Here is a 25,654-nt window from a genome sequence, read left to right as displayed (position 1 = left end):
AGGAGCTCCAAGAAGACTTGGCCTCTGATACACCCTCTGACCAGGAGCCTCCACCCCTTTAGAGAAGGTCCTCAAGGCTCAGAGAGGTGGACAGAATTGGGGGGCAGGTCTGGAGCTGATTATAGCTCAGATGGTGCCTCTGTGCTGATCATAAAAGGCTGCCCCTCTGAGCTGACAGGCTAAGAGGAATACAGACTGGCCTGCAGCCCCCACCTGTGTGAGGGGACTGGAGATGCTTCAGTCCCTGAGAGGTGGCTGCACCACAGCCCCGAGCTGGGACCCAGGTCTCCTTTCAACACTGTTTTCACCCACAAAAACTTCCCTCCCATCAGTGAAGGCTGCCCAGAGGAAAAACTCAGACCAGTGCCAAGGAGGGAAGGCAGGATTCCAGGGCCATGGATTATGGGAAGGTCTCACCTCCTGTTGGAAGATTGACAGGTCTGTGCCCATTGAGTTATGCTATCATTTTTTTTACTTAAAAATGTTATCATAAAACAAACAAACCTATAATATAGTTTTCATATATATATATATATATATATATATATATATATATATATATATATATATATATAGCTAAACTTATGAATTTCTGGCATTCCTGTCATATTGCCAACAGTTATCATTGGCATCTTGGAATTGAAGGGTAGTACTTGTCACCCTATCCACTGCCCCCTGACAACACATTCATGATGTCCACTTGGGAAGCTAAATAGAACGACTGGGAGCACAGGCTCTGGAGGGAGTTAGACTTGTTGGGCTCACCTCCCAGCTCCACCTCTTCCAAGTTGTGTAACTTTGGGCAAATTATATAACCTCTCTGAGCTTCCTTTCCTAGCAGTAGTGCCAATACCACTGGACTGATGCAGGGGATTGAAGCACTCAACACAGTGCCTGGCACTAGGAAGAACTTAACAAGTGAAGAAGTCATCATCATCACTGACCAGCCTCACTTCCCTTGCCTACCCCATTCACCTGCTAACCTCTCAGGTTGCCCCTTGCTCCCTGGAGTGCACTTCGGGGGTCTGCTCCATCCTCAGGTGGTAATGGTACAGAAAGCGGGTTACTGTCTGCCCCTAAGCAGGATCCAGGTGGTAAATTCTTTGTGCAAAGCACAGTTGGCACACCTGTGCTGAGCCAGGGAACTCCCTGACCTGGTCCCCATGGGGCTGGACATTGGCCACACATGGGCCGCAGCCAGTTTCCTTGGCTAGATTTACCAAACAGCCTGAATAGGACTGGGTCTAGTTTCTCCAGGCACAGACTCACCTCTCAGTTCTTCATCTGCATTTGCACCTCTTTGCCCTTCTTTGGGCAGATTGCAATCTACTTTGAAATGAGATGCTTGGAGGCTCGGGAAGTGTCCCCAAGATATTTCCAGTCCCAACATTAGCTTCAAGGTCCTCTGAGACTCTTCCTGAATCTCAGCTCTGCTCTCCACTTCCCTGAGCATCAGCCGGTCCCCCTGCATCCCCCACTTTTGTTTCTTCCACACACCCTCGGTGCCTAGCAGAGGCCTTGGTATATGCTGGGGCCTCATATGCCATGGACAACACATGAAGGAATGAATGAATGAATGAATGACGGAGTAAATAACCTAATGATGATGATGATGATGGACATGAAAGCTGCCAATTCTGAAATGTTACTTTGCGCCAGGCTTGTGCTAAGTGCTCTTCTTGCAATAGCTCACTTAACCCTCCCAACAGTTCTAGGAGGTGGGTACTATGATTATTCTCATTTTACAGCAGAGGACACTGAGGCCTAGAAAGTCCATAGACTGCCCAAGTTCAAACACCAAGTGAACAGCAGAGCTGGGATTTGAACCCAGATATGACTGACTGTAAACTTCAGTATGTACTATATGTAAACCACCAGGTACACAAAATTGATGACCAAAAATCTTGAAGGCTCAGAGGAATGAGAATCATATGGAGTTTTGGGCAAGAGATAAGTCTTCAGGTAAGCTTGTTCTGTGGAAAGGTGGAGATTGAGGAAAAGGGAGGGCAGCTTAATGACAATAAAGCGCTTACCTTGGGACTGTCATTGTGCTATGCTTTATTTAATCATGCAATCTTATGAGATAGCCATTATTTCCCTTTTCTGATTGAGGAAATTGAGCTTCAGAGTGGTTACACAACATGTCTAGGGTCACACAGCAATTAGAGCTGCAAACCCAGGATTTGAGCTGCAGTCTGTCAGCCCTAGAGCCCGTAACTTACTGCTCCCCGTTATAGCCAGGGATGAGAGGGAGAGGGCAGCACAAATGGAAGGAGGCAGCGCTGACCTGAGACAGCTGCAATTGTGCCGTGCGCGCGCGCGCACACACACACACACACACACACACACACACACACACACACACACACACACACACACACACACACACACACACACTCCCTGCCTCCTTCCTCTGGAGCTGACAGCCTTTATAAGAACCATGGGATTTTATAGTTACAGATCACTCACAACCCCCTCCAGCCTACTGGGGAGTTGGAGGCCCGGAGGGAGCTGGAGCTGCCCATGGCCACACAGTGAGGCCATCAGCAGGTCGGGCACAGCGCCAGCCAGGGTTGCTCCCTGCCACCTGCCCTGCTGCTCCCTCCCTGCTTCTGGCCCTGGAGCCTCTGGCTGCTGCTTGTCAGCTCTGCTCCCTTCCCAGGCTGAGGGAAGGGGAGGTGGCCTGCTGGGTATAAATAGCAGATGGAGATACTTCTCTCCAGCAGGAGAGTTAACCCTTGGGGCCCTGTGCACCCAGAGATGCTTCCCTCCCCCGGGAGGGGGTGTGGTGGCTGTGGCAGTCCGGATACTCCTTAGGGAACACCTGGACCTTGCTCCCCAAAGTGGGCTTGGCAAAACAGCGGCCTTGGCACCGCTTTGGGGCCTGTTAGAAACGCTAAATCTCCGTCCCCACCCAGGTCCACTGAACCAGAATCTACCATTTAACAAGATGCCCAGCCTGCTCCTCACTCCTGTGAAGGGAAAGTGACTCAGAGAGGGTAGTGCCTCTACCCAAGGTCACACAGCCATTCCCTGACAGACTATATCCAGAACCTGCACTTTCTCCCCACCATGACTTCGACCCCTGACAGTGGCACCCTCCTAGCTGTGCAGGGGACAGGGAGGGAGGTCAGGCAGTGACCCCTTGTTTCAGCACCATGCTGATGCCCTAGGCCCAGCCTGCACTCTGTCTCTCCCGGACAAGGGGCTGCCTTGGAGCCTGCCTCAGAGCTACTGGCAGGCCACTGGTCCAGGCAGGTGGGCGGGGCCCTGGCGCCAGGCTGACTCAGCACGGGGGTGGGTTTGGGGAGTGGGCTGTGCTGGTCAAGGCCAAGCTTGGCCTATTTTTGTCTCTCTCAGATCTTTGGGAGTTTTCCTGAAAACAGCTTTTCTGGAGGAGGCTGCCGGCAGCGTGGGCTGGGAGGAAGGGCCCCTTCTTCACCTTCCCCACAACCAAGCTGGTCTCTAAGGAATGTGGAAACCATGAAAGACACCCCCTTTCCCATCTCTGTTGCTGCCATCCCCAGAAAAGAGAGCAGTTTCCCCGACCCCCAAACACCCACCAGGATGGGCGGGGAGCAGGGCCAGGCCTCACCCACACCCCACAGTCATCCCCCACAGCTCACCAATGTTGGGGTGCTTCAGCAGGCGGCAGATGCGGGCTTCACGCTCCAGCTTCTGATGGTCTGAAACAGATGCCCGGGTGAGCCCTAGCACAGGGAGGAATCCCCGCCCCCTCCATCGCTCCTCACAGCCTCTTGCAATCCCACCTCCCAGGGTAGCCACTGGGCCCTGGAAAGCTCTCCTTCCTGGCAGGGCCCCTGGGCTCATCAGGAAGGCAGTGGGATGCAGTAAAAGAGGGTAGGGCTAGGGTTGCTGTGACCCAGAAGCCTCTTCCTCTCTCTGGGCCTCAGTTTCCAGGGCTTTCAAATGAGGGGTGTCCCTGAGCACCTTCCTATATAAAACCTAAGCTCCATGAAGCTGGAACGCCCCCCGTCCTGCCAGGTCAGGCGCCTGCTGTCCCCGCTGCAGCCCTGCTCCTCCAGCAGGACAGAACTGCGGAATTTCCTTTCTCCGCTCAAACCCTGCTCAGCCCTCTCACACTGGGGCGTTCACACACACACTTCTTTCAGCGTGTAACGTTCCCTCTCAACCTCCCCCCTCCTCCACTGGCTATCATTCATGCCTACTCATCCTCAGACATCACCCTCTCCTGGCAGCACCCCCTGACTGCCAGGCCAGTAGGGGCCCCTCCTGTGTGCTCTCAGGGTCTCTGAGCAGCATATCTCACTCTGTCTCATGGACATCTTTGTCCTTGAGGGTAAGGACTTGATCTTTGTTAGACTCATCTACCCAAATGTCTGGCATATAGTAGGTGCTCAAAAAAAAACCCCACAAAACTGAATGTGAGATCAAATGATTGAATGAATGAAGCTTTCTGAGGGAATGGGTATTCTCTGTAGAAGAGCTGTATTAATTTGCAGAAGCCACCTTCCTTATAGAGACACAGAGAACCCCAAAGAATCTGCAGGGTATGTGGCAGTCTTGGGGCTTACCCAGAACTCTCAGACCTGCTTCCCAGGACTTTTATCCAAATCCCTGGAATCTCCCTGCCCACTTTGGGAGGCCTTGGAAGAGAGGCCTGGTCTCTGACTCCGAGGCTGCTGGGAATGGTCGCCCCCCAGGACCCCATGAAGTCCTCCCGAACCCCTGGGGCTGTGGACATCACTATCCCCATTAGATGTGTTTCTCAATTCCTTTTTTGGTGCTTCTCTCACAATTTGGTAGTTAATACCTTAATTTAAAAAACAAAACAGTAAAAAAGGACCCAGTAGCAAATGTAGACTATTCACTATATGCCAGGCACTATGCAGAGGATGTTATATGCATTTCAAGTCCTCATAACAACCTTTCGAGGGAGGTGCTCTCACTGTTCCAGCTTTACAGAGGAGGAAACAGAGGTTCAGAGAGGTTAAGTACCTGTGGTGAGCAGGGGAGCCACACTTTGTACCAAACAGTCAGAATCCAGGGGTGAGCTTTAAAACCCCATGCTGTACTGTTATCCACACCCTGACTTATCACCACCACCTCCACCTGTCTCCAATTCCCAAATAGGGAAATCAAGGCCCAGAGGAGGGAACTCACACAGACACTCAGACGCAGAGCCAGGACTACAACCCTGGTCCCTGAAAGGCCCCTCCAGAGCAGACAGATGTCAGGGAGGGTACTGAGGACAGAGAAAGTGCCAGCCCTGGTCTCCAGGCAGCTAGCACCCCTGACCCCAGCACCCTCCATTAGAGCAATCGCTGGTTGTCCTCCAAGTGCTACAGAAGCCAAGATCAATACTGAAATGTGGCTTTTCCATCTGCAAAACAATTAAGTCCAAACCTGTTTCCATAGAGTATAAGCTCAACTCCCCAGCTGAAGGCAGGCTGCAGGCTAGCCCTGGTTGGGGGGTAGCATGCAGGTTCCCCTTCCCCTACTGCCTCCTTCCATATCCTTCATGGTAGGGGGAGGTCCGTTCCTGGGCACAGGAGGGGGATCCCTATCCAGGGCTGGCCAAGGGTCCCCAGTAGGCTAAGGAAGGCTGGGCCCTCCTCTGGCTCCACACTTTGTCCCTCACCCCACCCAACCCTGGCAAAACCAGAAATCAGACAGGTCAAAATGGGGCCTAACAGAGGCAGACTGGGGGGCCTTCTGGCCCAGGCTATACTTTCAGGGAACTAGGGACCTATATCCAGAATTCTGATTTTTTTTCTATGTGAGGTTACCCAGGAGCAGAGTTACACTGATAAGATTGAAAGAATATGTTGGTCACACAGCTTCAAACTTATGTCTGGTTACCAGACCGCACTGCTGGAAATGCTAGGAGCTAATTGTTTTTATAAATCTTATAATCATCCTGTGCATAGTACAATTACACTGCAATGCCACTTTCAGTGCTAAAAGCATTAATTTGTTGAATGTAAACATATACATTATACAGTAATTTTTGTAACTCTGAAATGTTTTCCTTTGCTAATCTACAGAAAACCTCGAGAAATGGAGGGACCTCTGAAGCTGTGTTTGACCTGAGGCCATGCAGATTGGGAAACTGAGGCCCAGTGATAAAGGAGCAATCCCTTTATCAAGATCACTCATCAGTGTAATCAAGCCTTATTAGAACTCAGAGCTCTGAGGAACCACTCCAGGATGGTCCTCCCAACCCCCACCCCAGCCAAAAGTCCTCAGCAGCCACGGACCCCTTACTAAAATATAAATTAGATCCTGTCACTCCCTGGCTTCAAACTCTCCAACAGCTTCCCAGTGTACTTATAATACAATCCAAAGTCCTCACCACAGCCAGCAAGACCCAGACCTTGCTGTGTCCTGCCTCATCTTGGCCTTGAAATTCCAGCCACGCTGGCCTCCTTTCCAGTTTCAGGCACACCCAATCCCTTCCTGCCTCAGGACCTTTGCACTTGCTGTGTCCTCTGCCTGGAATGCTCTTCTCCTGGGTCTTCTTATGGCTGCCTCCTTCTCAGGCAGGTCACAGTGTCACCTCAGAGAGCTCCCCTAGCTGCCTTTTCTGAGTATCCTTCCTGCCCCATCATCTTCCCATTACTCTGTCTTACTTTCTTTCTAACACTCTTGCTACCTGAAATTACCTAGCTTAGTTGGGTGTTTAATGTTCTTTTCAGCCTCCTTCCCGGAAAACAAATGCAATGAAAGCAAGACACTGTCAGTCACTGCAGTGTTGCCAGGGCCTAGAGCTGCTAAGCAGCTTGTCCAAGCTCCCACAGCTAAGAAGGGCTGGGATTTCAGCCCGTGCTTATAATTTCTCTACTATATTGCCTCCTATTCTCATAATCAATAAATTGACAAATCAGTCCATCTAGCTCAGTAGAGTCCCACCGTGGTGAGAGGTTTGAGGGAAGCTAGCCTGCAGCCTCCTGCCTGGGTACCTGGAAGGGTTGGCCCCAGGGCCCCCTACGGTATCTTGTAAACCTTCTCCCTCCCTCCCTGGGGGGCAGGCTTCCAGGGTGTTGAGGTTAAGGAGGCTGGCCCTGTCCAGAGCTCTGCAGGTGTGGGTAGTGGGAACTCTGGGATGAGGTTCCTGGGACCAAACAGTGCCAGCAGAGCGGAGTGAGACAGAGCAGAGCAGGGGGGATCTGCAGTCGGGCGGCCTGGGGCCTCTGCCTGCAGAGTGGGTGGGCTCCCGCAGGCAGGGAGCGGGATTCTGGCCAAGGCACAGGAAACAGGGGGGAAAACAGAGTCTTGGCACAGGAAATGCCCCCTCCCTCCATAGGGCCTCCACAGGGCTCCCGATCCTGGGAGGTTGGAGAAATAATCCTCAGGACCAAGAGTGCCAGGCAGGGGTGGGAGGAAGATGAGGAAGACTGGAGAAATGCGTCTTACGGCCTCCTCTCGGACTCTCTCGTGTGGACCTGAAGCCTAAAGGAGCTCATGCCGGCTGCCCAGCCAGTGTCCTGGGACCGGTCGCCAGGGAGCAAGGAAATGAATCCTCTGCCCGCTGGTGGGCAGAGGGCATAGGGAGGTCTTGGCTCCAGTGTGGTCACCTCTGGCTGCACCAGCTGCATCCATGCGCCAGCGTGCCCTAAAATGTGAATGACTTCTTTCCGTGTGTGCTGTGGTAAGCCTGTGGCTGGGAACCATACAGAGGCCCTAGCAGGGCGTTGGCACTGAGCATGCACAGCTCTCATCACCGCTGCCAGGAGTCTCTCAGGGCTGGAGCCTCAGCCTCACCTACTGAATTAAACTCTGCAGGGGTGGGGGCGGGGCGGGGGAACCTAGAGCAGCTGCATTTTTTTTAAAGGTTCCTGAGGGGATGTGGCAGGGGTTGGACCAGCAGAATTTTTACATTTTATTTCATGTCTTTATGGCTTCTTGGATTTGTTTATACTATGGGCATTTTATTCAAAAGACTAGTTTAAAAATATATACAAAAACTATCACCCGGGTTTGGGAACCACTGGACAGAAGGGGCTGGCCAGGTTGGAGAAGGGAAGTGCAGCTCCCTATGGGGCAGCCAGCCGGCGGTGGGCACAGCCCCCACCCAGAGCTGCCCACCCCAGGCACCATGAGTGGCAAACAAGAACCCTGCTCAAAGCAGCTCTGCCCCCCACCCTCCTGCTGGGAGAGGAGCCGGGCACCTGGCAGACTCCTGTGGGAAGGCTCCCTGGAGAGCCTCCCGGCTCTCACCCTCGGCAGGCACCTAGGCCTGGGCTGCCTCACTTGCAGGAAGCCAGAGGCTCAGCAAACCGCCAGAGAAGGGGCTTGGTGGCAGCTGCCTGGCACAGCCCACAGTCTGCATTGCCCCAGGAATGCTTAGTCACCTTCCTCAAAAGAGGCAATGCTCTGCTGTTCTCCCCCGTACACATCTGTCCCTTCTGTCTGTGTGTGCAGGTGTGTGTGTGCATGTGTATGTGTGTGTGTGTGTGTAGATGTGGCTCTGAGAGTATGGTCAACAGGCCCGAGATCCCCCCCAGCCAGGGAGGACCTTGGTTCCTGACCTCCCTCATTTGGGGCCAACCTCAACCTGTCACCCCAAGTTGTGGCTCTAGTCCTGCCCCCACTGTGTCTCAGGGATTGGGGCATCTCCTTTGATCACAAAGCACAGAGGGGGTGTCAGACTGCCACTCAGCCACAGCAAGGCGAGGCCCCACATTTGGACATGAGGCAGCACTCATGTCCTGCCAGCCTTCCTGCCTGCCCAGGCCCCCTGCCCTAGTCTCTAGCTCCAGACCCTCCATGGGTCTTGTCCTTCCACACCAGTTTCCATGCTCACTGTGCCATCACGGGCCCTGGGCCTTCAGAGACCCCCTGGGCCCCCTGCCTCCTCTGCCTGGAGGACACCGGCCTGCCTGGGGGGAGTTCAGTAACCAGGAGAAAGTGCTGGGCTCCCAGCACCACTAAGCCAGAAAGATGAAAGGCAGCAACACAGTCCAACACAGGGCCTGCTGGGAGGCCGGTGGGGGACAGTGTGAACATCCTAGATCAGCCTCCATGAGCCCCACACCTGCTGGGCCCTGGGCCCGGACACGGCTGCTGCTGAGGCCAGGCAAACACCTGGACACTGTGCCAGCCCCTCACACCACTCCTGTCACACTGCACGGGCCATGGGCTGCAGAGCCCGCACCTGCACCTGCCTCAACCAGCCGAGTTCCCTCCACCCCCAGCGGGCCCCAGGGCAGCTTAGACACTGTTCAGGACAGGGATTGGACCTTTGAAGATAGATAACCTTTCCCAACACACCAACTGTGGTCACCTCCATTACCACCCTAAGCACATGCTAAGGGCAAGAAGCAAGGCTCCTGGGCAAGTTTCCCAAGTTTTAATGTCCACAAGAATCACCCAGGTGTCTTCCTCGGCAGGTTCTGCTTCCTTAAGTCTGGAATCAAGAACTTGTGTTTCTATCTCCTGGTGGTGAGGAGGGTGCTGGTCTAGGACCACTTCCAAATCAGCATTACCTGGGGATCTCTTCCAAAACCCAGGCCACACCCCACATTAATTAAATCACAGCCTCTGGGGGTGGGGCCCAGGCATCAGTAATGTCTGAGCTCCCTAGGGGATTCCAGTGTGAGGCAGGTGTTACTGTCCCCTTAGGGAGTATTTAGGAATCACAGTGGACTGGCGTGTTTGACTCAGAGTGCCCCTGGAGTTCCCTGGCCACTGGTGAGCACTTCAGGTGTGCCACTGGGTGCGGCCCTGGGTACTGGCATACAGCAGAGATAGACCCATCCCCACCATCTTGGAGCTTACAGTCAAGAGGGAGGGTGGATGTCAGACAAGGAAGCAAGCCACTGGATGGGCTAAGTCTAGTTAGAGTAAAGCCACAAAGAAAGTAAACAGTAATGAGAGATATAAAATAGGACCCCCAGATTTGGGGGTTAGGGAAGCCTCTCTAAGGGTGTGACTTTGAGCTGAGACCTGAAGGTCGAGAAAGAGCCAGTGTTGTAAGGAGCCAGGTGACGGCACCCAGACAGAGGGAGTGGTGGGCGCAGACGCATGGAGGTGAGAGCAGACATGTGCGGAGGAGCTGGGGAAGGAAGTCCCTCCGGCCCATCAGCCCTCCTCTGGGTGCAGGAACAGAGAGCCTGGCCTGTGGGGAAGGCTGCGGCCTCCAGCCGACATCCCCCAAGGAAGGAAGGAGGAGAGGTCTGTTGTCAAAATGCCCACAGCAAGAAGAGCCCCCACCACCGCCAGCAGCACCAACCAGGGGATAGACCCACGTCCTGCTTCTGGCCCAAGGGGTAGAGGGAGGGTGGAGGGTAAGGAGAGCCCCAGAGGGGGGTGGGCAGGGTGTGGATCCACCACTTACCTCTCGCAGACAGCTTCTTGGTGTTGATGATCTTGGCAGCATACTCCTGGCCAGCCAGCACCTTCACGCACCTGCGTACCACCGAGAAGGCTCCCCTAGGAAGACAGAGAGGGTGAAGGCGGGGGAAGCCCGAGGGCTGCATCAGCAGGAGCTGCCCAAGTCCATGCAGCCACACGAAGCTAGGTAGGGAGCCCTCCTTCAGGGCTGCTCGAGCCCCAGAAACCGCTGCAGCCCAATTCAGGGGCAGAGCAGGACCAGAAACCCAGAAGGGCCACTGGTAGCTTCTCACAAGAGATGAGCCTTCCCAAGTCCTAATGAATTAGGCTCACCAGATGGTAAAACACCTGAATCATGTAGTGTTAGATCATAGGCTTCAAGTCCCTGAAAGTTTTTAGTATTTTCTTCAAGTAGGTAACACAGTGACAGTGTGACACACTGGTTCAAAGGTCAAAAGATACAAAAGTATAAATAGTGAAAAGACTCCCTCCCTGTATGCCAGTTTCCAAGGTCCCCTCCCCTGAGACAGCCAGTGTTACAGGCCCTTGAGCATCTCTGCACAGATACTCTCCTCTACACAAAGGGCGCCTGACCTTGAATGGTGTTCTGCACCCTCCTTTATTCAGTGGGTATTTTGGAGATCCTCCTTCCATGTTGTAACATAAAGCACCCCTAACTATTTAATCTTGTGGCTGTCCTATAATTACTTAGCCAGTCCCCTATTGATGGACCATTAGGTTAGTCCAAACTATAGCTATTATAAACAGTGCTGCACAAACTGATCTTCTATGTGTGGATTAGAATTACATCTCCTCTGTGTCAAATGTCTATGGATAAACTTCCAGAATGGGTATTGATTGGTCGAAGGGTAGGTGTTGTTTGGCAACTCTGGCGGTGTGTTCATCTTAGACTGTACCAACTTGCCTTCCCCCCCGGCATATGAGGGGCCACCTTCCTCTGCCCTTGTTGAGACAGTGGCTTATCAAACTTTCTTATCTTTGCTAGTGAGGCAGGTGGAAAATAGTGACTCGGTATAGATTTGCTTTGTAATTCTCACATTAAAAGTGAAGCTGAGCATCTTTTCACATGTTCAAAGAAGCTCCTGGGATTTATCTTCAAAGTGTCTGCAGTTGGAAGAGCATTTGGGGCACAGGCTGTGAGTTTCCATGCTTGCCGGATCATGGGGCCATGTGGCATGCAGTCCATTTCCCAGACTATTCAGTTTTTCAAGAAAAGCCAGAAGCCTGGATATTTATATGAAATTTCCCAATTTTTAAACACTGGAAACTTATTCCCCCCAAAATTTTAAACATAGTAGTGGGCCAAACAAAACTAGTTTGAGGGCTAGATCTGGCATCTAGGCACCATGCTGTAGCCCCTACCACAAAGTTAATCTGGCCCAACCCCTTCACATCACAGAAGAAGCCCCATCACGAGCATTCCTGCCCTAACCACAGGCTAATTTTAATGTGTGTAGGAATCACCTGGGTATCTTATTAAAGCGGAGATTCTGATTCCCTAAGTCTGGAGTGGAGCTCAAGGTCACACAGCTAGGTTCAGACTGTGTGCATCCAGAACTCAGATATTTGCATTCCCAGGCTTTTGGCTTCTTGCCTACCAAGTGAGTCTGCCACTTCCTGGCCTGCATGTCTAGGTTCCTGATGTAGCCACACCCTGTCACACCCTCCAAATTTTGATACCCACTTCTAAGTATACAGACAGGTCCAAGCCACAAAGAGGTGGCTGGTGGGAGCAGGGGAGGATGCTGGCAGGCACTTAGGAAGCCTGCAGGCTGGCACAGATATCCACTCTGCATACACCTCAAGGCACTTTGTCATGGACTTCATGTCTGGGCAGCATGAAGAGAGCAGGGGGGAAACCGGGGAGAAGGAAGAGGAAGAAAGAATGAGGAGGGGGCAAGAGACCAGGAAATACGGCCTCATAGGAAAGCAGGAGAAGGCCAGAATTCATGGGTAAGCGGATCGTCTGCCCAGCAGTGGACTTCCTGGACTGTGCACCTCTGCTGTCCTTGATCTGGAGGAAAGCAGCAATACCCAGGTCACCCTCCCTGAGAAGCCTCTAGCTCCAGGCCCCTTGTCTCTGCTCCCAGGGTGCTGTGCACCTGCCCAACCAGCCCAGGTTTGCGCTTGCTCATTCTGCTGGGCTCTCCCACCCCAGCAGTGAGTTCTGAGGGCCAGGACTTCACCTTTCCTTTCTATGCCCCTGCGCCTGGGTGTCCCAGGTCTGTGGCCAGCAGGGCCTCCATAAATGTTACTTGCAGGAACAAAAAGTGGATTTCTTCAATAGTGAGAGGGCCTGAACCAGACCAGGGAGAGGATTTCCCATCAGGCGCGTTAGGATTAGGAATGGCTTCTGAAGGCTGTAAGGCGTCACTGGGCTCTCAAAGGTGCTCACCCTACCAAAAGAACTTCAGGTCCCCGTCCAGCTGGAGGCCATGATTCTCAAAGGCCCCAGGGGAAAGAATGTTTAAAGTGGCCACTTCTGGGGAAGTTTCTGAGAACTCAATGCAGGAAGAGCACAGAAGAGGCCATAAGCTCCTAAGTGCAGGGGCTGGGTCTTGGTTCTCTCAATAGCATCCAGCACATGCTTTGTCCAGAGCTGGGGTTCATTTAATATAGAATGGCAGGATGGAGAGCTGGAGAGAGGAGGCAGGAAAGGCGGAGGGAGGAAGGAGTGGATATAATTTCTCCACTAGAGAAGCAAAACTCCATTCTAGGCAAAGCTCTTAGATTAGTGGTTATCAAACTGGCTGCTTCAGAAATCTCCTGGGGATCTTTTAAAAATACATATTCCAAGACCCTGCCCAGACCTACTAAACCCGAACCTCTGGGTGGGCGTCCAGGGAATCTGTATTTTCATTTAACATGCTATCCAGATGATTGGCCCCAGTCAGCTGGGCTGTCCTGCTTGGGGGCCTGACAGGGTGTCATGTGGGGCTCTACAGGGAGGCTCAGTGAGCCCCAGGAGCCTGGGCTCTGCCCCAAGAGCCTGAAAAGACCTGAGAGCCACTCTGTAGAAGCAAGAGAAGGCACACGTGCTGAACTTACTCCTCAGAACACAGCGCCAGGCTTTTGTGTGAATCCCAGGCTCTCTAACTAGGTTCTAACATGGGTGGGAAAGCCTACACCCCTTGAAGGATATCCTTTGCCTCTGAGCAGAGGTATGTGCATTTTTTCTGGGGTAAGGATGCATAGCTTTATGCTCAGAGCGAGCAGTTCAGCAAAAGCAGGTCAGAGCTACTGATCTAAAGGGCACCCACCTTCCACCCAGAATTCACTTTCCCTTCAAATGCATATTCACCAGTAAGCTACTTCTTGGCTTTCACAGGAACCCTGCGAAGTTGGAATTATGATCCTCCATTTCGCAAATCAGGAAACCGAGGTGTCAAGTGAGCAAGCACATTCCCAGTGAGGCTGTGAGGAGAGTCCAGGGCACCTACACCCTTCTGGCCCCACCAAAGGCAGAGGAGTATGACTCTCAAGAGGGCCTCTGGGCTCCGTGGTCTGAGCGTGACTCACCCCCAGCTGTGTGGTACTGAACCCGGCACTTCACCTCTCTGTTTCTTCCTGTAAAATAGGGTCAATGAAAGCATCTGCCCCTTGGATTTCTAGGGGAAATTACATGAGGTAAAGTGCAAAATGCCAGCGTGGCTCCAGGCACTTAGAGCATTGAATGTGGTGAGGCAACGGCCTGGGCCAGGGAAGCTCTCATTCTACGTGTACAGCCTCAAGGACAGGGAAGGCTCTTTCTTGCCTGCCATTGTGCTGGGGATCATGGAGAGGAGAATCTGCACCAAAAATGAGAGTAGGGGCCGCAAGCCTGCAGCCCTAACTTCCTGTTTAAAAAGGCATATTTCTGTATTCTTGTCCTATATGAGCATGAGGCCATGCCCGAGCAGCCTTGGCAAAAAGAGGAGCCAGGTCACTCTGTCCGTGGCCCTGAGCTGAGCTGCAGGCCAGCAGGTGGATAGGCAGGAGCTTGGGAGCAGGACAGGGAAGGAGAGGGGAGGAGACCCAGGTGGGGAGGGCAGGGCGGGAGGCAGTGACCTGGGATCTGAGAGGAAGGGGTGAGGCCTGAATGTAAGGGCTCTGGGTGGGTGGTGGATGTCCGTGGATGGGTCCAGGGGGGACCTGTGAAAGCATTTCTGGGTGCAAAAAGGTCAAGGTGGCATGCCTGCCCACAGCTGTGTGTGGTCAGCCCAGTTGGTGCCCTTCTATGTGATGCCATGAGCCTCTGGGTAGGACAGGCACACGCGAATCACCCTGGGTGTGAACTGTGTTAGCAAGAGATATGGGCTCTGGATATGGGCAGGGCGGGGGGTATGTGTGAGACAGATGCTGGAAGTTGGTATCTCAGATCTCAGCCCCACTGGGAGGTCTTGGGCAGGGGTCTGTGTTGTCCCATGTGGCAGCAGCTAGCCTCAAATCGACATAGAGCACTTGAATTGTGGCTAGTAGACTGAAGAACTGAATTTTTTATGTTATTTAATTTAAATAGCTATCTGTGGCTAGGGACCACCCCACTGGATAGTGAAGTTCTATGTGGATAACAGGCACTCCTGAGCCACACCAAATTGCATCCAGCCGCTTACTAGCAAGTTCCTTAACCTCTGGAAGCCTGTTTCCTCCCCTATAAAATACAGAAAAGAACAACGCCCACCCTGTGCAGTTGTTTGAAGGATTCAGTGAGATAGTAAGGTATGCCATGGGCTTAGCACAATCCCTGGAGTATAGTAAATGCTCAAGAAACAATGCCTTGTACAGGCATCATTATCTATGAAGTGGTGAGGACAGCTGGAGGCATTGGAAACAAAAATGACCTTGTCTGCCAAACTCAAGGAAGAAACAGGGGGACCACTGTGAGGAGAAGGGGCTGCTCCCCAGGGCATGGGCGTGAGCAGTCAGGGTGGCCACACCCAGCTTGCAGGCAGAGAGACAGAGAGGGCACAGTGGGTCCAGCATGGCTGAGAATGCAGCAACGTGCTAATGGGCCGTGAAAAACAAGATTTGCACTGGGAAATTGCTTTCTGGATGCCTGGCAGGCATGGTGTCCTGGGAACTGCTGGCTGCCAGCCCACAGGGGGCTCACCACCCTCCCTGAATGGCCTGAGACATCCCAAATGCTGGGATGTCATGGAAGCCGGTGCAGCTCGGAAGCATTAGATGCACAGTCAAAAGGCCTGGGTCCTCACCCAGCTTGGCTGCCAGCCTGTTTATCCTTCAGGGCCTGTTTCCCCATTTGAAAACTGGAGATGAGGAGCCTGAGCCCCACTCCCTCCTTGGCAGTTTGCGAGAGGTCTCTGCTATGGGAAGTGGGCCCTGCTACCTAGACTGGTCACTGCCCATTCCTCTAAAGGAATCCTCCCACCTTGACCCTGACTGGCCCAGAGCCCAGGGTGTGCCATGGTATCAGCAGACAGGAGCACTGTTTCTGGGGGCCTGCTGGAGACAGTATAGTTACTGAGGCCCCCCTCCACTCCGGACTACTTGGGGGTCTGAGGGTCAGGGGCCCTAACAATCTGTGGGGTCTTCCCTCCACTGGCCGCTTCTGCAAACACACCCAGGTCTCCTCATTCTGGAACAACCATCCTCCCCCTCAAATTTAAAAATATTAGAAACCAAGAACCTTTCTCTCGACCTAGCAGCCTGGGCCACTTCCTTCCTCCCTTCTTTGCTGCCAAACTCCCAGAATGAGTGTCCGACATCCGCCGCCTCCTCTTCCCACCTCCCCCGCTCCATGAACCCACTGCAATCTGGTTCCCACCCCCGGGCTCCCTGGAAGAAAAGCTGTGCCAGGCCTGCCCACCCGCTGCTCCCCCACCCCTGCGGCCCCCATCAGGCCTGATCCGCCTGCCATGGTGGCACTGGGCCCCACAGAGCACCCAGCTTCCAGGCCCATGCTCTCTTTAGTTTCTGGGGGCTCCCCCTCCCTAGCAACCCCCCTTTGCTTTGCTGATGGTGCTTTCATTTCCTCATCTTCTGTCCAACATCTGTGCCTCACCCCCATTTTCTACCCAGTCTCTTACCAAGTCCCCCTCCGTCCCCTCTACCTGGGACATGCACTGGGATCTCTGAAGAGGCTCTGGGAGTTCATGAACACACCTAAAATTTAAATAAAACCATTAAAATAGGTCTGGGCATTGTTCTGGGGAGATGATACATATTTTCGTCAGCTTCACAAAGGATTCCGTGACCCCTCTCTTCCTAAATAGTGAAAGCTACTGACAACCACCCAAGATTGAGATCTGCTTCTAGAGAGCCCTTCTTCCATTCAGAATTCTAGTCCCAAATTTCTAGCTACTCACTGTCTTGCCTGGATGTTACAGGACAGCCCCTCATAATCAAAGTCGTCTTCCCAGGAGTCTCCCCACTCTCAGGTAAGATTCCTAAGTACGTTACCTCTCTGAGATGAGCTGGGTGATTTCAGAAAGTTCCTGGCCAGGTACAGACAGACCCCTGTGAGAGGATCAGCATCTAAAACCTCTCGGTGGCTAGGAAGTCACAGCCCGTGCTGGCCACTCTGAGCACTCAGCCCGGAGCAAGGTCTGGGGCTTGGGACCCAGAGCAGAAGGGGTTGGGATGTCTGGGGGGAATGACAAAGCCGCTGGCCACCAAAGCAGCTCCATCCAAGAGGCCAGAGTGTGGGCCCCATGCAGGTGCCTCAGAAGCTGGTGGGCCCAGTGATACCTTACCCTGAGGCCCTCCCTCTCCCCATCCTACAGGTGAAGACACTGAGGCCAAGACTTTGAACCTTGGACTCCTGACTCATCATCCACTGCTCTTTCCCATGACCCATACATACTCTGAGATCCAGGGGGCCCTAATTTGGAGTCCACACATGGGCTTCAGGGTAGAAGGATCTGTGGAAAATAATATGCAGCAATCTGAGTTGGAGTAAGTGTGCACTTTTTTCTGGGGAGAGTGGCTGTGGCTCATTGGGGAGTCTCTGAGAAATCTAGAAAAAGTTCTAAATTTCCAAAACGGCTACAAAGCTGGAATCAGATTTATTCAGAAACAAAAGGAATATCCTGTTTCCGTAAGACCCACTTTTGCATCCTTTAAACAAATCCCTTCACCTTTTGGGGCCTTAGTTTACCCATCTGTGAAATCAACAGCTGATCAGTCATTTTTAAGCCCCCTCTATTTCTTTTTAAGCAGTCACATCCTTTTTTTACAACAAATAACAAAGCACAGCTATTCAGGTTCCCAAAAGGCAAATAGATCAGAGGAAATAGCAGCTGGGGGCTCAGGACCCACTTTGCTTGTTTTTTTTCCTTTTTCTCCCCAGCTCACTGCAGCAGCTATGCCAGCACTCCACAAACTGCAACCTCTTACAGCCGGAAAATCCTAGGACCTGTTACTGAAACCACACAGCTCCTCCCCTCCCACCCCCGAGGCAGCCGCCCACTCTGGGACTCCGGAAGATCCTTCAGGGACGCCGTGTCTCTGAGTTGTCCTGCACCCCACAGGCCTGCCCAGCGCCAACCCAGCAGAAGTCTTGTGGGGGACACAGAAGGCCTGGGAACCGGAAGATTCTGTTTGCTGCAGAGAACACTGAACCAACAGAAGTCCCAACATATTCCTTGTTTGGGCTGTGCATGGGTTTTTTTGAATGGGTTACAAAAAAGAAAATAGAAAAGTATTCACAGAGCTTGGAGACAGGACCAGAACAGGCCGAGCAGGGGAGGTGCTGAAGAGCTGCTTTCTTCCCAGCTTCAGAAGGCCTCCTGGCCCGGGTGTCTCTACCTGCACAACCCAGAGGCTTTCAGAGGCTAGAGAGAGGCTCCAAGGGGTAAGAGTGAGAAAGCCCAGCCCTGGACTGGAAAGAGCCTGCAGTGCCTAATGCCCATGTATGACCTCAGCCAAGGCCCTGGCCTCTCTAGGCCTTTGTTCCCCACCTGTAAGACAAGGGAGTACTCCTCACCCTGGCATTCTGAGTGGGACCAGCGGTATTCTGACCCCTAAACTATTTCCCACTCTGTGCTTGCAGCAAAGCGTCTCACTGGGTGAAGGCAGAGACACAGGGCAGGAGGGAGATGGCGGCACGGGAGTGAGGCGAGGGCTGTGAATGTGCGTCTCTCTGCTACCAGAGCGCTGGCTGTCTCCTGAGCCAGTGTCCGTCTTGGGGATGGAGGAGCAGTTTATACCATCAAAAGTTCTTCTTTATGTTGAGCTGAAATCCACTCCCCTGTTATTCTACACATCTGGCCTGTCTGCTCTCTGGTCTGAGGCCCCAGGACAGCCCTGCAGAGGTGAGGGGCAGGACACACATCCCAAGAGGTCTCTTCTTCCTGCTAAAGTCCCGCAGCTACTCAGCTCTCTCTCACTTGATTTGGCTCCCAGACCTTCACCACCTTGCCTGGCTTCCATCTCCTAGACTATCTAGAGGTTTTTAATTTTCCTTCTAGACCTCAGGCACCCAAAAGCAAGGAGCAGGTGGGGTAGGCCTAAGAAGAGTGGGACTCCCAGTCCCCCAGGGCTGACATGCTTCATCAAAATACACTCCTCAGAGCCTTTGCCTGTGCTGTTCCCACTCTGAGGAACACCCTTCCACCCTCTTCCCTCTGATAAGCTCTTATACATCCTCCAGCTTCCCAGTGTCACCTCCTCAGAGAGGCCTTCCCTGATACTGCCCTCATTCCCACTAGTTGACAGTTCTCTGCAGCTCATAATCCATGTTTGTGTTCACAGCCCTTATCTCATTGCATTTTAAAAATAATTTCTGAGATGATTTAATTAATGTCTGCTTCCCACTAGATGGTGAGCACCACAGGGGCAGAGACTGTGTAAGTCTCACATGTGGTGTCTGCTGGGCTCAGCCTGTGGCAGGGAGCAGAGTACGTGCTCAGGAAATACTTATTGAATGGATGCAAGAGTCACAGACATGTTCCTCCTTTTACATGACCCAGGACACCAAGTCCTTGAACCTTCTCCAGCACAGAAAATTCCACTATCCTCATAGCCCCATCTGATGCTTTAGCAGGCAGCCAGGCCCCTTGGGGAACTAGAGTGAATGGGCTGGGCAGCAGCAGGTTGGGACGTGCTTGAGGGGCTGCCCCAGGCTGCCTGGGGTGGGAGACTTCCCAAGGAGAATGTGCCATGCGCAGCATGCATGCAAGGGAGGTGGCCTGTGGCAAGGGGACCTGCACACCGAGAGGGCAGGGGAGAGACAGAGACACAGAGAAAGGAGGAAAGGGGAGGGCCGAGAGAGATGGAGAGAGAAACAGAGATTGAGAGAGAGAGCAGGCCCTGAAGCCCAGCCAGCATCGTCTTGCTCTCCCTGCACAGGAGGTAGACTTGCTCTCCATGTCCTGTTAGAGCTGGCATGTGTGTGCTTGTCCACATGCCCGTGAGCATGTGTGTGAGTGTGTGTATACACGCACCAGCAACAGGCTGCAGGCACTGCCTTCCAAGGCTCTGCCCTCACCCACCAAAAAGGCTGGGGCGCCAACTGCAGGGGTGCTGGCAACAGTGTCATTGTGTGCTTGTGCAGGGAGGCAGGCGGGCAGGGGGAGGCTCGGCAGAGTGTCGGTGCGCCTCAGCCTGTGCGGGGGCAGCGGCGCAGGGGTGGAGGGCTGCGGCATGCCCCAGAACATGTGCGGGCCTGCCACTCTGATGCCACGGTGGGCAGGAAAGGCTGTCCCCTCCCCTGTCCCCACTACCTCCTTGCTGAGGACCTGCCCCGCAGCTCCCTGTCCTTGGCCTCTGGGCCCGCACGTCATCTGGAACCCCACCCTGGCTTTGCCGCCGTTCTTCCCTGTGGCCTTGGGCAAACCGTTTCTCTCCAGGTGTAGGCTCTGCCATCTATGCTATGAGTGGACCGTGTTTATGGTCTTTCCACTTCCGATATTCTGTGAGTCTGGAATTTCCCTTGGGTGCCTTTCACAGAGGGAGGCTGAAGAAGGTAGCATCCTAATGGGACAGTTCAGCATCTGATCCCCATGTTACAGATGGTAAAGCTGAGGTACACAAAGGCCAAGGGATCCACCCAGGTGGCCCAGTAGAGGCAGACTTATGATTGGAAAATAAGGGACAGCCCAGAGTTCCCTCACCCACAAGGCCACGGGCCTTCTTCCCTGTGTTCCCCAGATGCAGCAGCAGGAGTGGCCCTTCTCATCGACCTTCTCCCCGCATGCAGGTGCTAGAGAACCGCACACAGGTCTACAGGCTGCCTCCAGTCCCCCAGCTGACCGTTCTCCCTCCTCCAGCCTCAGTATGCTCGTCTGCAGGATGGACGAGTAAGCCCTCTGCCCCCTGAGAGATGAGCTAACAGATGGAGAAGTGCCTCACCGGCCCCAATTGCTGAGAATGTGAGAGGTAATTAGAAGCAGAGTAAAAGCAAATCCCCATCTTTGGATGGTGAGCAGAAGCCCAGTAGTTCTCCCTCTCCAATATTACACCACCGACCCTCTTTGCAACTTGGCCAAGGGAGGACAGGATTGCTAAACTCATTTTTGCAGAGATTAGAGCTCCTGTCCCAAGGGGAACCTAAGCACCCAGGCCCCTGGGCCTCTCAATGCAGGGCCTCTGGGCCCCATTGTCCCCCATGGACCAGCCCAGCCCAAGCCTGGTTCATAATACAAAGCCACAAAAGGGGGCCCGGAGCTCCAGAGCCAGCTCTCTCTGCCCCACTGCCAACCTCGCTGGCCCCTGAGCCCCTCCCCTGCCCCAGCACCGCCCCTGAGTCAGTTTCAGATCCCTGTTTCTAGAGGGAAAATTGGGGGTTGCGCTCCCTCTCCAGTCTCTCCCCTTCCCTCTCCCTCTCCCTCTCACGGGTAAGATCTCCTTTGGAACCTCTCTCTCTGTACAGCCTGGTGATTACACAGGCCGCAGGCAAAATTCTCTGCCTCCTTAAGTCTCCTGGGAGTAGGCCCCAAAGCCCAGAAAATGTCAGACTGGAGGTGATGCCCTTCTCCACCTCCGGGAACAACAACCCTTTCCCCAGCCCTGGTCTGAGAAGGCCTGGGCTGCCTGGAACGCTGGCCCAGCTGCCCAGGCCCACCCCGCCCCTGGAGTGGGGCTGTGGGCTGCCTCTGGACAAGCTTCTGTGCTCCTAGGGTCTGCGCTTTCATTTCTCTCATCCTCTGGGATGAAGGATTGGGGTCAAGGGAGGTGGCTATTCTCCAGGTTCCACCAGACAGTTCCACCTCAACCCTCTAGGGGACCTGGAACCAAGTTCCTGGCTTCTCTGAATCATGTGCTGCAGTGGGGCTTTGTCCAGGGGCATTAGGAGGTCCTGGGAGCCCCTGCCCAGGGCCCTTACTGCAGCTTACATCCCACAGCTGGCTGTCTACTAGGCAGGAGAGAGGCATCTTCTCTCACATCCAAAGGCAGCCCTACCCCGGGCTCCTCAAAGGTCTGCAGTCACAAGCCAGGCCTCACTGGACAGGACATCAGGAAGCCCTTGAGAGGCAAGTGCCCCTGTCTCCAGCTGGGCAGCCCAGGAGAGAACACTTCAGCCCTGAAGAAGGAGGTCAAAGGCTGCCATGTGCCCTTGTAGGGCTGACCCAGCTGCCTGTGCCAGTGATCTGAAAGGGGCTCCTGGAACAGCAGCTCAGCTTCCAGGTGGTGGCTGCAGTGTCCCCACTGGCAGGGTAGGTCACTGTTTGCAATGACGGGCCCTGCAGCAACCTTTGTTGCTTCTTCTGATGGAAGAGGAACTATTGCCTCAAGCTGGACAAACTCCAGACAACAGGTGGACATGTGGCAGGCCCTAGTCCACCGCTTCAGCCTGCCCAGACTGCGGGCAGTGGTGATCCCAGCAGGGATCCTTTATTGAAGGCCCACTGTGTGCCAGTCTTGTCACTACATCCTCACACACACCATCTCGTTTCATCCTCATACCCGCTGTTTATCCCCAGGTTACGGGAGGAGGGCAGAGGTGCCATAGCCAGCCCGGCGTCAGAGCTGTGAGTGGGCAGGGCCAGAGCCTGTGTCCTGTGCCCGCTGCTGCTGCTCCCCGGCCCCCTGGGCACTTGGGCTGAAGCCGCCATACAGAGTAGGCCTACCTCCTCAGTGACGCGCCCTGGCCTTTTTAACCCAGGTAGCAGAGGTGCGGAGCCTCGTCTCCTTTCCAGCACAAGCATCCCTAACCTTAGGCCCAGCCACAGCCTTCCTGGTGTCCTAACATTGCATGCAACATTTTGTAGGTCTGTGCATTTTTCTGGGAATGTCGATTTAGACTTTTGTCAGATTCCTGCAGGAATATGTAACCTAAAAAAGGTTAAGAGCAATGGTTCTGGAAGGAAGAGGCCTAAACTTGATTAGACAAAGCCTGGCCATGCCTGCCATCCTCAGTGTTGCTTCTATAGCCATGCCAGCCATGTTCCTTGAAATCCTGCCTTTGCCCCAGTCCCTCCACGTGCCCTGGCAGGCAGTGGGGCTGAGAAGGCTCATAAAGGCTCTCTCTGCCAAGTCAGCCCCTCAGCACCCAGTCTTCATGGTATCCATCTCCTCTTGGGGCAAAATACCACTTTTATTTTCATTCTGAATGCCTGAATCACATCTCAACTCCATTTCACTGCACTCTGTGACGCAGTCCTCCCAGAGCCAAGCCTGAAAGGCAGCTCCCAGCTGATCAGAGAATCCTTGGGTTCCAGTACCCACTCGAGCCCAGCTGAGAAAGGGTCTCTGCACAAGTGTAGCAGACAGCCTCAGTCCTCTAGAGCAGCCCTAAACATTTTGTTCCTGCTGCTCACCCCCAAAAAACACACTCAGCAAGACAGGAAGTCTGCAGGAGAGAGTGAGCACACATCTGCAGATGGGTATGTGTCTGTACAAGGGAGCTGGTGTGTGCCTGGTGTGTGAGTGTGTATGTGTGTGTGTGTGCAGGCAGTCTACTTGTACACAGCCACAGGCCCAACTCCCACACATATGCAGACACCAGCATGAGCTCACACATGTCTACAACACCCACGCTCCTACCGAGCCTGTGGACTCAGACCTCACACGCACACTCATACACCTTCCCGTATGCATGCCCCCTAGTCCTCACATGGATGAACATGCCCAGACCTCATAGGGACACCACTGTGCCCAAGTCCCACAGTGCATCTTTACACACATATATATATATATTTGCACATGCCCAGACCTCATACACTTTTGCCCAATGATGTGCATACAGCTCTGACCTGCCATACATGTGCACCCACAGTGATGAATGTTCACACCTCCACTCCCATGCAAATCAGCCACAGGTGCCCCTTGTGCCAGTTGCAGACGTCCCCCCTTGCAGTGCACACTTGCATTTTCAGGCCTTATGCAGGAATTACACACCAGCACCTCCTCCTGGTGCCACACATGAACACTTGCATACCCTTTCAGTATACCCTGGAGTCAGTTCTCACACAACACACACCTAAATGCACACTTGTGCAAACATCCAGACCTCACACCAGCACACACCTGCTTACAGAGCCCCTCTCCCCTATGCTCCTGCTGCAACAGCAGGGACCATCCAGGGCACTGGAGCTGCTCTGCCCACGGGGCAATCTCTATCTCCAAACGGTACCCTTACCATGGGTCCATCCCTGGATCTTCCACAAATCTAGCCGGGGACAGTCAAGAATGTTTCCCTGACACTCCAAGCCCACTGGGCTATCCCAAGGGGCTCTCCTCTCCCCAGTCTTCCCACCCCTCTCTCCACACCAGTGACTGGAGGCAGAAAATGAGCCTTGGGGTGGGACAACTTTGCTAAGGGATCAGAGCTGGTGCACCCTCAAGCCACTAACCCCTGCAGCAGCAGTGCCCCACAACTTGCCTGATTGCCCCCTCTGCCCAGCAGCCAGGAAGGCTCACCAGCCATCAGCACTAACCCCTGCTGTACTGATGCCCCAGCTCCTAGAGGAGCGAGGAGGGGGTATGCTTACAGGGAGAAGTTGGCCCCTTTGCATGGTCACTGCAGGTGGTTAAAGTCAGAAAAGGCTACCTGAGAGGCAGTGAGCTCTCTGTCACCAGCAGTACCCAAGTTGAGGCCAGATGGCCCCCTCAAGAGAAACTCCACAGGGGATTGCAGCCTTGGCCTCAGCTGACTGGGAAGATCCCTTTTTAACCATAAGTTTCTACGAAGCTGTGTGTGCCTGGGTCTTGTACACTTATGTGTGTGTGTGCATGCACCGGTGTGCATCATCTACCCTTCCCCTCCACACACACTCGCCCTGCTGACCTTGGCACATCTGTGTACCCACAAACATGCCCACACCCGGCTCTGGGCACTCTGCAAATGCAGGGGCCCTCAAACACATGCAGCCTTCCTCCCTGTGTGTGCACCGGGAGCGCTGCAGGTACTAATCCCCCGCCTGTGACACCAACCCCCTGTGCCCTCCAGGACTCTGAGGTGCAACTTACTTTCCCAGTTCCTCGAAGAGCTGGTACTCTTCTGTGAAGCGGGTGCAAGTGATGGTGGCCATCCTGGCACTGGGCAGGCAGGCAAGGCTATGGGCTGGAGGACAGGACTGGGGCACTGCTGCTCTGCTCCTGGAACTGGGGCCACTCGCCTGCCCGTGCTGCTGAGTGCAAACCAAGAACTGGCTTGACTGACGAGCCCGGGGCTTCTGAGCAGGGCACTGTAGCTGCTCACAGCCTCGCGAGCCTTCGTCAGCATCCAGGTCCCCATGGCAACCACCTCCAAAACGCCCTGTTCCCGTTGCCCCGGTAACTGCCTCCCCAACACCTGCCTGCCTTCCACTGCGAAACCTGCTCCAGGACACCCGGCCCTACCGCACACAATACTGCAGGCCTGTGTGGGCCTGGGGGCCGGTGGACCCGGCACCCCGGAGGTGATGGACCGAGGGAGGGACTGGAGGAGGGGGAGGAGAACAAACTTAGTCCACAAGAGATCTTCTCTCTTCCCACCTCCCCCACCTCCAACTGTGGGGCCCCTGTAGCAGACAGGATGGGATTAAGTGGGGCAAAAAAAAAACAGTTGTCATGGTAACGGCCAGTGGGTGCCACATTCCAGGATGGTCCCCAGGAAAGACAGGATGCAGTTACCCTGGCAACTTCATCTCCTCTGGAAAGACAGGTATTGCCCTGTTCCCCTGGCAACAACGGGATCTAAGGTTTACAGGGAAACATTGGCTAATTCATTGGGATCTCTCTGTCTCAGTGGATCACCATAGTCTCTGTAACTGTCTCTCTGCCCCTTCTGTATCCTGGGATTTTTCTCCAATGCCTCTTTATTTTGCCCTCAGTCCCTCTGCTCTCTGCCACCTTGTCCATCGCATTGACACTCCAGCCTGGGGAGAAGTGCAGAGGAGACACCAGGATTCTGGAGAGAACAGCCTGGCTGCGGCTCACCCCCAGCCCTCACAGC

General features: G+C 53.9%; 1 protein-coding gene across 3 annotated transcripts in view; it reads right to left on the bottom strand.

Moving 5' to 3' along the window:
- The window catches only part of CAMK2A (calcium/calmodulin dependent protein kinase II alpha), a 60,113-nt gene extending 35,185 nt beyond the window's left edge, over positions 1 to 24,928 (bottom strand). Inside the window, exons 1-3 of one of the 3 annotated variants that reach the window (XM_057490763.1) lie at positions 24,688 to 24,928; positions 10,322 to 10,416; positions 3,627 to 3,686 (exon numbers count right to left, since the gene is read on the bottom strand). In XM_057490763.1, the coding sequence (XP_057346746.1) occupies positions 3,627 to 3,686; positions 10,322 to 10,416; positions 24,688 to 24,749 (217 nt within the window). In that variant the 5' untranslated portion in view covers positions 24,750 to 24,928. The remainder of the gene's footprint in view (positions 1 to 3,626; positions 3,687 to 10,321; positions 10,417 to 24,687) is intronic. The other 2 variants (XM_036881505.2, XM_036881506.2) reach the window with 2 other exon arrangements.
- Between the last annotated feature and the right edge of the window lie 726 nt (positions 24,929 to 25,654).

The sequence above is a fragment of the Manis pentadactyla genome, chromosome 2 (assembly GCF_030020395.1).
Source record: "Manis pentadactyla isolate mManPen7 chromosome 2, mManPen7.hap1, whole genome shotgun sequence".
In the NCBI taxonomy this organism is placed as follows: domain Eukaryota; kingdom Metazoa; phylum Chordata; class Mammalia; order Pholidota; family Manidae; genus Manis; species Manis pentadactyla.
This window is presented reverse-complemented; position numbering and strand designations above follow the sequence as displayed.